The sequence below is a fragment of the Etheostoma cragini genome, chromosome 4 (genome assembly GCF_013103735.1).
Source record: "Etheostoma cragini isolate CJK2018 chromosome 4, CSU_Ecrag_1.0, whole genome shotgun sequence".
In the NCBI taxonomy this organism is placed as follows: domain Eukaryota; kingdom Metazoa; phylum Chordata; class Actinopteri; order Perciformes; family Percidae; genus Etheostoma; species Etheostoma cragini.
Window position 1 is genome coordinate 131,487 of NC_048410.1, and position 11,810 is coordinate 143,296.

Sequence of the window (11,810 nt, forward strand, 5' to 3'; positions counted from 1 at the left end):
TCCACCTGGACCACAGGGGCCTCTTCTCCACCTGAGACCTCTTCTCCACCTGGACCAGAGGGGCCTCTTCTCCACCTGAGGCCACTTCTCCACCTGGACCACAGGGGCCTCTTCTCCACCTGAGGCCACTTCTCCACCTGGGCCACAGGGGCCTCTTCTCCACCTGGACCACAGGGGCCTCTTCTCCACCTGGACCACAGGGGCCTCTTCTCCACCTGAGGCCTCTTCTCCACCTGGGCCAGGTGTTTGCTTAGCGGGTCTGTGGTTCCAGCTCCGTCATCCAGCTTCACCCTGGCAATGTTGACTCGAAGGTCTCTCTCCTCCCTGAAGCCTGCTGGCCCCGGGGAGACCAGAACCAGCTCTGGCGCCTGATACAGTGTGTGTGTGTGTGTGTGTGTGTGTGTGTGTGTATGTAAGCACATACGTGTGTGTGTTTACAGTAGTACAGTTATGTGTGCATGTATTTAATGTAAGAATGTGTGTGCGTGAGTGTGTGTGTGTGTGTGTGTATGTGTATGTGTGTGTGTGTGTGTGTGCCTGTGAGTGTGTGTATGTATGTATGAAGGAAGCGATGATTGCAGCCTATGCCCCCCCCCACCCATCCTTTGACGCACGGTGGAAACGTGTTGGCGTGGAAACGGCTGCAGGCCGGCGGAGCTCGGTAACCTGAGGATGAGGAATCACAGCGTGTGTGCAGGTGTTTCTGTGTTTACACAGGGGATACGGGGGGGGGGGGGGGGGGGGGGGGGGGGGGGGGGGGGGGGGGGGGGGGGGGGGGGGGGTAAAGACTGCTGAGTTTGTCATTTTAAAGGAGCAGTTCAGGAAATAAGATTTGTTTCCTTGCAGAGAGTTAGATGAAGAGGCCGACACCGAGCTGAGGCCAGTGGATGATGTCAATGACTCTGGCAGCATTCCTCTAAAAACTACATTTTAAAGGGTCATTTGGTTGTTTTTTTGTAACCTCAAAGATTATTGTTCTGGTCCTTTAAAGACATTCTTGTGTGTGTGTGTGTGTGTGTGTGTGTGTGTGTGTGTGTGTTGTTTTTTAATACTCACCTCTGACATCTCGCTCAAACTGCTTCTGTTCTGTCGTTTTTAATCGATCAGCTTCAGACTGTCTGCGAGCTTCTCCTGACAATACGGTGATGACGACTATGCGACAGTTGCGTGGTTATGACGCAACCGTTAGCCCATTCTTATAAAAACATAACGTGAGAGCCAAGGTAACCGCGCCTTTTATACATCGTTGTCATTCCTTAGAAATGAACAACGCACAAATAGAGTCGATAAACGCTTCAGATGGAAAGGTATTCTCTGTCAAAGTGGCGTCAAGCTGAATGGGAGTCAATGGGATGCTAACTGCAGGTGATGGCTTTGTCAAATTAAAATGGCGCCTTGGGAGCTACGCTTACAGAGGAGAGGCTGACCCTCTTTGGCTGTTACTCCTTCTCCACCTCACCTGTCTGACCTCCCCCCCCCCTCTCTATGATCTGCCCCCTCTCTTTTCAGCACATGGCCCTTATGTTACCTGGCATGCGAATACAGCCGTTTATTTTCCCGGGGATCCGTTTTCTGGACATCTCTGCCAGAGACAATATTATGCTGGAAACATGCAGGTATTACCTGTTAAGATTTCACATGGACAAATAAACCGGATTGGCCCAACAGAGAAGAGACTGTGTGCGAAACCAGGGGGAAGCTGCTCAATCACTAATAATTACCCCCCCCTCCATACATCCATCCATCGGCCTCTCTGTCTCCCCCCCCACCGGTCCAGGTGATTTCCAACCACCTCTGTCATTTATCTTCCCCGGCCTTTGATTTCAACGTGACATTCATTTCACGCTCATTTCCTCTCAGCTCAGCTGCTGCTGCCGTGAAGGCCGGCCTTTCATACGCAGCTCAGGGCCACTAAACAGGCTCTTATGCTCTGACCTTTAGAGGGGGGGTGGTGGTGGGGGGGGGGAGACAAACAGCGCTCAGCAGGGCGTAAATGATGATGGATCTGTTCTGGCCAACTTCGGGGGTTGAGTTACGCGGGACTGGCTGCGGTTTCCATCTGGCTGCATGTGCTCAGGATCAGGCTCCGAGGGCAGGACTGCAGATCTGTTGTTACACTCGCAGGGCTAATAAGGACTCTCTGGGGCTAATGAGGACTCTCTGGGGCTAATGAGGACTCTCTGGGGCTAATAATGACTCTCTGGGGCTAATGAGGACTCTCTGGGGCTAATGAGGACTCTCTGGGGCTAATGAGGACTCTCTGGGTTAATAAGGACTCTCTGGGGCTAATGAGGACTCTCTGGGGCTAATGATGACTCTCTGGGTTAATAAGGACTCTTGGGGTTAATAAGGACTCTCGGGGGTTAAAACATAGGACAAGGTTAATTGCTGAGTGGCTAATTAAGAGGTAGTTACTACCTTTTAAGTGAACTATTCGGATAAAGGACGATGCAGTTACTTTTACTGTTAAACCTCTCTCTTTCGCTCTGTGTGTCTGTGTGTGTGTGTGTGTGTGTGAGTTTACTAAGGCTGGGCAGCTGCTGCCCTCCAGTGGCTCACTGAGGTTTTTACAAAAACTGTACGGCATATACTGTACTGTAAATGGAAATAAATTATCCAATTTTCATTTCTCATGGTTGAATATTTAAAGTGGACATTAGAGAGTAGAATGTAGAGAGACAACAGTAGAGAGTAGCATGTAGAGAGTAGTATGTATATATATATATATATATATATATATATATATATATATATGTCAGGCTGTAGTCTGCAGCATGAGAAGACCTGAACGTGAGCTGTAAATGTGCCAGAGGCCGTAAACAGGGCGTGAGCTGCAGTAAAAAGCCTGATCCAGATGCCGTAGGCATTATCATTATTATTATTATATTCTGAATGCACTGTATACATCTCCAAAGAATGCTTCTAAAACCTGAATAATATCACACATGTCTTAATCTGAAAATGCTATATTCAGAAAAATATATTCTGAACATCCAACCGGAATATGCTGTTTACATGACCTTAACATAACATTATGAATATTACCTAAGTGGAATATTGGTGTGTACTGGAAGTGGGTGAACACCATTAGATTACTTACAATCACTTTGTGTATTCCAAGTTTTCTGATTAAATGTGTTTAAATGTGCAAATGAAGCATTATCTCAGGCCGGTAAATGTGTGATAATTAGAACTTTCCAGAACAAAAACCTTAATAATTCGATAAGTAAGAATTTTTGTTTTATTTAGTTGTCAACAGATTCAAAATAAATCAATTTTCTCCATGTTTTCAACAATGAAATTTCAACATATCAGTCTCTGGATAATATCTGATCAACGCCCTGTGTGATGGCTAGACATGTACAAGTGAAAATAAAGACCAGTTCAGACTCAGCTGGTCACTCTGATCCTCTGGACCTTCTTCTGCACTACGAGATCAGTGCGTGGAGCTGGTGGTGAGCCCACTGCATATTTAGCTTTATGGAACAATATGATCCATAATCCAGTCTGTATGCTTCCCTTCCTCTGGACAGACTCTGCTAACATGCCGATTGCCCAGCCTGTACTGTCTCCAACCTCGACATCCCAGCTGTGTGTCCCTGAGTTAAAGCCCTCAGAGCCCAGGACAGAGGGGTATCTATCAAACCTCTCTAGATTATCAGGAAGCTGCTGTCTCTCTCCTCGTCTCACACTGGTCAGGTCTTCAGACAGGATGAGGGTTGGACCAGCAGTGTTTGGATCCAGAATCACAGGGGTGTAGGAGACGTTGTCCTTCACCTTGGTCCAGATGTTGAAGCCCAGGTTGCCCAGGTGAGTCTCCAGAGTCTGGTTTTAGGACGTAAGAGACATCTCCTGAAATGAAATTACCCATAATCCATTTTATTTTAATGTTACAAACAGCTGGTCGAAACGGCAGAGTTTTAGACAAAGCCTCAACGAGCGCCCAAAAGCACGGTGACGTTATACGGTGGAGCGAGATGGAGAGTGACTGAAGAGAGAGAGAGCTCCCAGTAGCGTTAGAACAAAGCAGTTAAACAGAGAAATGAAACTAATTCCACACTAGAAATGTAACCGTAGCAAGCATCTCACTAACGTTATCCACACTTAGACAAAACCAATGATACATCCAGCTACAACAAAAGAGCCTAAAAGTTGGAAGATAGAACAGAAGAATAGGTTAAATTAACAAAAAAAATGTATTCTTAATTAAATACAATCAAAAGAAAACTAGACATATCTTTGTGAGACAGCAGTAGGATGCGTGCAGATTAAAACGTTAAATTCTGTGACTTTTCTTTGTCTTTTCTTAACTGCTCTGTTCCACTGTCACACACACATTTACAGGTGAAATTTTGACTTCATTAGCAGTTAAAATGAATGGAAACATGGTCTCAGTAAAGGTGTGTGTGAAGGTGTGTATGTGTGTGTTAGTATCTGCATCAGAGAACGACAGCTCTCCTCTGTTCCAGTCCAGAGTCACTCTGATCCTCTGGACCTTCTTCTGCACTACAACATCAGTGCGTGGAGCTGGTGGTGAGCCCACTGCATATTTAGCTTTATGGAACAATATGATCCATAATCCAGTCTGTATGCTTCCTTTCCTCTGGACAGACTCTTCTAACATGCCGATTGCCCAGCCTGTACTGTCTCCAACCTCAACATCCCAGCTGTGAGTCCCTGAGTTAAAGCCCTCAGAGCCCAGGACAGAGGGGTATCTATCAAACCTCTCTGGATTATCAGGAAGCTGCTGTCTCGCTCCTCGTCTCACACTGGTCAGGTCTTCAGACAGGATGAATAATGGATGAGCAGTGTTTGGGTCCAGAATCACAGGAGTGTAGGAGACCATGTCCTTCATCTTGGTCCAGATGTTGAAGCCCAGGTTGCCCAGGTGTTGGGCCTCGTCTATCAGAGCTCCTGAGAGCAGCTGTGGATCCTCCAGCAGGGGGCGCTGCTGGACTCTTCCCACTGCAGCCTTGTAGTTGATCAGGAATGAGACGTCTTCAGCTCTAAGCTGCTCCTCTGTGGCTCTGACGGAGTCTGAAAGAGCTGCTATCTCTCTGCTCAGAGCCTCCATCTTCTCCTTCATCCTCTGACTCTTCTGCTCCTCTTCCTCCCTCAGTGCAGCCAGCCTGGCCTCCTCTTCCTCTTCCAGAAACTGGTGAAGCTTCTTAAACTGATCCTTAATCTGCATCTCTGTGTGTCGGGCCTGGACCTTTATGTGTCCTGCTGTCTGATCAAACTTCACTTTAACTCGTTCAAAACCCTTTAACTTCTCCTTTAAGGTTTTCAGAGTCTCCCGACGCTCCTTCCTGTTTTGTCGTGCAGCTTCATCGACGGGTCTGATTCTGTGGTTGGAGTGTGTTTCTGAATCTCTGCAGATGACACACACCGGCTGCTGATGGTCCAGACAGAAGAGTTTGAGTTTCTCAGAGTGCAGACTGCAGAGAACCTCTGACGGTCTCTGACCTCTCTCCAGTAAGAAGGCCTCACACAGGGTCTTCAACACCAGGTTACAAGGTGGTTTTGAATTTGAGTACGTCGTATTACAGACTGGACACTCTCGAGCTTGTTTCTGTCTCCACCAGCGCTGCAGACAGTCTTTACAGAAGCTGTGGCTACATGACAGAACAACAGGATCCCTAAAGACATCGTGACAGACCGGACAGCAGAGATCCTCCTCTGATCTGGAAGCCATTTGGTCTCAGAGTGAAGCTGAAAACACAGCAGACAGAAAGAACAGTCAGTCATGGTGTTGACTTGGATAAGATTATTTCCTTTTTTATTTTACTTCTTGGTTAGTGGGTGCTGGGCAGGTCTATCTACTGGCTTTTAGTGCCCATATTATGGAAAAATCTTTTTCTGGGATTTGCGGTGGGGACGGGAAGGGATGAGGTGGAGCACCTTTAAAGACAGGCATCAAGGAACTAAAACTGGCCAAGGGGAGGAAGATTGAGGGGCACTTTAACGAGGGTGACCCCGGCAAGTCTGGATCCTCACGAACTTCAAGGGTTCAAAAGACCCAAGCCCAAGTACCACCAGCAATTTGGCCGAGTATCTCAACTATTTCTTGGTGCGCTTTGAGGAAAAGGGGGGCAGGACTGAGCCGACATCAGCCACACCAACAACACTCACCCACAGAGGAGGTCGGGGGGGGGCATTTCTTGTCTTGAACCCCAGGAAGGGGTCCCGGAGAGAGTATGCAGCTCTTCTTGTGTGTGTGTACATGTACACATTCAGCAGTAAGCCAAACTCCATTCAAATGAATACGGGAGTTAGGATATAGCGTCCAAGCTCCTGGTGATTTATTTGGTGTCACCGTCATATACAGTGTGAATAAGAGTGAAACCGTAGAACATAAACAAAAATATACATAAGCAAGATGCACAATCAAAGTATACACTGTAATATAAACTCTACATAGCTACTATCCATCAGTTGTATAGTATTCTAAGTGTACAGTCTACATGGCATGCAGTTAAGCTGATACATGTGGTTAATACTATGGTTTACTAATTTACAAAAATAAGGCTTAGTAAGACATTCATTGCAAAAAATGTGTCCAGATATTGTTCTATGATCTGTGCTAAACTAGTACTTAGAGGATTTCAAAGGTATAAACAAAAAAAAGATTACTGCAGATGAAATGAGTGAGTCCATTCAGCAAAAATAAAGCCGCCTACTAAAACTAAAATGGCCGACTTCCTGTTCTGGGTCAAAGTGCATGTCAAACTAAAATAAATGTAAAAGGTCTTCAACCTCTCTCAGTCTTCCTGCTCCATCCCCACGTGCCTCAAATCTGCCCCCGTTGTGCCGATCCCACAAAGGAATCAGCTGTGAGTTCCCTCAATGACTACAGACCAGTGGCCTTCACTTCCACTGGTATGAAGCGCTTTCAAAGAGACTGCTGCTAAATCACATAAAAGCCCCCCTCCCCTCCACACTGGACCAGCACCTGTTTGCCTATAAAGCAAACAGGTGAACCATGGGTGACATCAACACAGCCTTGCAGAGTGTGCTGACCCACCATGCACATCCTGGCACCAACATAAGACCGTTGTTTGTGGACTTTAGCATTGTGGACACTGCATTCAACTGCATCATCCCTGAAAGACTGGTGTCCAAGCTACACGGTCTGGACATCAGCACCAACATCTGCAGATGGATCCACAACCTCCTGACAGACCGTCCCCAGTCCGTGTGGCTGGGCTCCCAACGGCCCTCTGTCCTCTGTCCTCACACTCCAGGGATGTGTGCTGAGTCTCTTGCTCTTCACCTTACACACTCACGACTGCACCCCAGCTCATGACTGCAATATTTCTATCAAGTTTGCAGATGACACCACGTAGTAAGTAGAATTTTACCAAGTTAGATTTCTATATCTTGGTATGAAACCCCACACATTTTGGATTAGACAGAGTATCCTGTATCATCTATGCACGTCTGGTCTTAGTAGCAAAGCAGACCACTAAAGAATCTGTTGGAAATTCAGTGATACATTAAGATTTTAATTGTGGATAGACCTCTCGCCTGTAGATAAAAAAAAATCCAAACTTTAAGGACAGCAGTTTTCTTTGTGAACGAATAATGTGTTGTAAATAAATAAATGTTCTAGCTAGAGATTGGCCTGGGGTCCTTCCCATGAGATCATCTCTCACTGCAAATCCTAGGATCCTGGATCCATGAAATAACTGGCAATTCAAAGTAAAATCTATTAGTGCCCTGTGATTTCCTTCAATTATCTAAAAACATTTGAGGCTACATTTAGTGATCATTATAGATTATACATAATGTGCAATTACTATTTAATACAAACAAGGAATAGGACGGACAAGAGACAACCAAAGACAGGGCATAAGACTTGTAACAGAGCACTGACTGTTATAAGTCAGATTTCTATATCTACACAGTATTTAGTCTTTTGGTGTGAAACCCCTGTCCTGTATCATATATGCATGTCTGTTATTAGTAGGAAAGCAGACAACTAAAGAATCTGTTTAAAATTCAGTGATAAATTATGCCTGTAGACAGACACGCATTAGGAGAGGCGCCATGACCGTAGCAAGATGGCAACATGACCGTAGCAAGATGGCAACACGACCGTAGCAAGATGGCGCCATGACCGTAGCAAGATGGCAACATGACCGTAGCAAGATGGCGGCACGACCGTTGCAAGGTGGCGGCCGCGTCGACGTCTCGCTCCACCGAGATGGAGCAGCCGATGTTGTGGCTTATCTACATGTGTGTGTCTCCGTCTATGAGACACTAATGTCCACTACACTGTCCCCAAAGACAATGAAAAAACGGCTCCGTTCACACATGTCACAACGTTTAATTCAGTTATTACCCGGAACCAAAAGAAAAGAAACCTTCAAGGAAAATTAATAGGTTAGTTGTGGACTTACGGAACGAGCCAGTCCAGAATCCAGTCCGGGTTTCTGCTGGTTCCTGGCCGAATGGCGGGTTACTTGAAGCAGCTGAGGAATCGTTATGAAGACGTCCGGGAGTCTGGAGTCCGGGACCTGGGTCAGCAGGTCTTACTGGTCGGATGGAGACCCACTTTTAAATGGAGGACACGTTTTCTGCCGCGCAACTGACCGCGGAGCTCCTGTCTGTGCTCTCTACTACTCCTTCATTCATTCCTTCATTCAATCATTCCTCCACTTCTTTCTTCTTTGAGGTTTATTGATGTGGTTCTCTACCGCCACCTGCTGGTTTGGAGGTGGATCAAGAACAGGAGTGAATTGTTTCATCAAAGACTAACAGGAGTGGCCTTGGGGAAGGAATCGGTCCCCCAGATGACTGGGGCGGAAGAACGGAAACCTTTTCCATGTTATCCGTTACTATATGGTCTCCTTCTTCATCTGCTGCAGGCGGGGATCGAACCAACAACCTCGAAACTTCATAAAGCCCACATCTTCCTTTGCCCCCCTCCTCTGCAGAAAACATAAGAACGGTCATCATATCACTCTTTAATGCTCCAGACATGTTAATATTATCTAGAGGATGTATACAAACTCAGATGAAGCTTGTATATTACATGTTTTTTTGCCACCCAATCAGATGGCTCCGTTGGTCCCTAGTTCCGCCATCTTGGATTCTCTCGCCAAGCGATCTGTCATTCTTCCTTCAGCGGTGACAGCAACTCTTGAGTAAGTCAAAAATATTTAATATTTTTATTAAAAATGCGTGCAGAACACTGTAGAAACTAATATTTCTGTCTTCCATTATCCCACTGAGTTAACGCTGAGATTTTACGGCTCTTTATCCGAATATCCGAGTGTTTGTTGTTAGCAAAAGTGCGGTGCTGTACATGTTAGCATGTTAGCTGGACTCTACCTGTATGCTGCCTAATGTTATATTTCATTATATAACAGATGTCATGATGTCATCAAAGTGCTCCGATAAAGAAGGATTTTAAGTGTTGGTTGTGGCATTCGTGAAAAGTACAGCACTGTTACTGTAGCGTGAGTGTAAAGATAGATAGATAGATAGATAGATAGATAGATATTTATTGATCCCAAAAAATGGGAAATTACAGTGTTACAGCAGCACACAAAATAAACATACATACAATATACATTAAATAATAATAATAATAATAATAATAATAATAATAATAATAATAATAATAATAACAAAATATAAGAAAATATAAGAAAAACTGAGTTAATGGACACCAAATGCCTTTTTAAATAATTGCAGAACACTGTAGAAACTAATATTTCTGTATGTCATTAGTCCCACTGGCTTAACGCGGTATTTACAGCTATTTGGGGAATATCCTAGTGTTTGTTAGCAACAGTGCCATAGACTATTACGTGGGTTAATATATGATCCACTTCTTTACCTGCCGACGGCGGGGATCGAACCGACAACCTCAAATCTTCAAAAAAGCCCACAGCTTCCCTTGCCCCCTCCCTGCAGAATGCAGAGTCCATTTCTTTAACTTACTATGGTCACATCTGCACTGGACTTCCATCGGGGAGTGAGACTGTTGCTGGGTTAATTTATGGGCCTATAGCGCCATCTAGTGGCCAATAGATGGAACTACACAATGGAACCTGGCTCTTTACTACATTGGGTTTTGTTTACATTACTTTCCGGTATCGTGTGTCTGTCTGCACAGCAACTTTGTATTGCATATAAATTATGTATATGGCAGGAATGTGGCATCATGTGTATGTATGTGTGTGTGTGTGTGTGTGTGTGTGTGTGTGTGTGTGTGTGTGTGTGTGTGTGTGTGTGTGTGTGTGTGTGTGTGTGTGTGTGTGTGTGTGTGTGTGTGTGTGTGTGTGTGTCTTTTTGTGTGTCTGTATGTGTCTTTGTGTGTGTTTGCGTCTATGTGTGTTTGTTTTTCTCAGTGTGTGGGTCTGTGTGTGTGTGTCTTTGTGTGTGTGTGTGTGTGTGTGTGTGTCTTTGTGTGTGTCTGTGTGTGTCTTTGTGTGTGTTTGCGTCTATGTGTGTTTGTCTTTCTCAGTGTGTGGGTCTGTGTGTGTGTCTTTGTGTGTGTGTGTGTGTGTGTGTGTGTGTCTTTGTGTGTTTGTCTTTATCAGTGTGTGTGTGTGTGTGTGTGTGTGTGTGTGTGTGTGTGTGTGTGTGTTTGTTACTAAAGTAACTAGTAACTGAAGCTGTCAGATGAATGTAGCGGAGTAGAAGAAAGTTACCTGTACTAGTACCTCAACATCTGGACTGAAGTACATTACTGGAGTACATGTGTACTTAGTTACTTAGTAACTTAGTGACTTAGATACTTAGTTACTTACTTAGTTACTGAGTTACTGAGTTAATTAGATACTTAGTAACTGAGTTACTTAGTTACTTAGTTACTGAGTTAATTAGATACTTAGTAACTGAGTTACTTACTTACTTAGTTACTGAGTTACTGAGTTACTGAGTTAATTAGATACTAAGTTACTTAGTTACTGAGTTACTTAGTTAATGAGTTACTGAGTTACTGAGTTAATTAGTTACTTAGTTACTGAGTTACTGAGTTACTTAGTTACTGAGTTACTGAGTTACTTAGTTACTGAGTTACTGAGTTACTTAGTTACTTCCCTCCGTTGTTACCATGTAGAGTTTAGCCATGAAACCCCCGCCTGGCTGATCATCTTTCACTTCCTGTTTCCTCTCACTATGAACTATGATTGAATTCTGAATATTTCCCTTTGACTGGGACTTCGTGACCTTTGGTTCTTCTTCATGTCTTTATGGGGGATTTCACTTCTCTGTTCCTCGTCTCCATGGCAACATTGGACCTTCTTTAAATGTCACTGAGATACGAGTGTGTGTGTCAGCTGAACACTTTTAATATTTAGCATTTTGGATTCTTCAGGTTTTAGTTTAGGTCAGTTGGGGGAAATTTTAGTTTTTTTCACACGTCGTCATTGTACATTAAAACACAATATCCTGAGTTATATAGATCATAAACGCTGAAAGACTCACAGACCAGCCCACGACTCTAGTTACCACGGGTACAGAGACATTTACAGAAAATAAAATACAAATAAAATAAAAAAATAATAATAATAAAGAAAAAGAAAAAATAATAAAAGAAAATAATAATAAAAGAAAAAATAATGTGAAGAAAATAATAACAAAAGAAAAAATAATAATAATAAAATAAAATAAACAATAAATAAATGCTTGTGTTTCTTTGTGAGTGTGTGTCTGTGTATTTGTTTGTGTATGAGTCTGTGTGTGTGTGTCTTTATGTGTGTCTGTGTGTCGATATGTGTGTGTGTTTGTGTGTGTGTGTGTGTGTGTGTGTGTGTGTGTCAATATGTGTGTGTGTGTGTGTGTGTGTGTGTGTG

At 44.1% G+C, this 11,810-nt stretch overlaps 2 protein-coding genes across 3 annotated transcripts in view; both read right to left on the bottom strand.

Annotated features, from left to right (window-relative positions):
* LOC117943360 (nuclear factor 7, brain-like) overlaps window positions 1-11,810 on the bottom strand; it is a 16,057-nt gene that overhangs the window by 1,102 nt on the left and 3,145 nt on the right. Inside the window, exon 2 of the mRNA XM_034869445.1 lies at window positions 11,052-11,055. Within this exon, the coding sequence (XP_034725336.1) occupies window positions 11,052-11,055 (4 nt within the window). The remainder of the gene's footprint in view (window positions 1-11,051; window positions 11,056-11,810) is intronic.
* Window positions 4,292-11,810, bottom strand: part of LOC117943095 (nuclear factor 7, brain-like) — a 214,395-nt gene continuing 206,876 nt past the window's right edge. Inside the window, exons 1-2 of one of the 2 annotated variants that reach the window (XM_034869015.1) lie at window positions 8,403-8,545; window positions 4,292-5,712 (exon numbers count right to left, since the gene is read on the bottom strand). In XM_034869015.1, the coding sequence (XP_034724906.1) occupies window positions 4,307-5,695 (1,389 nt within the window). In that variant the 5' untranslated portion in view covers window positions 5,696-5,712; window positions 8,403-8,545 and the 3' untranslated portion in view covers window positions 4,292-4,306. Of the gene's footprint in view, window positions 5,713-8,402; window positions 8,546-11,810 lie in introns of those variants that run through there. The other variant, XM_034869014.1, reaches the window with a different exon arrangement.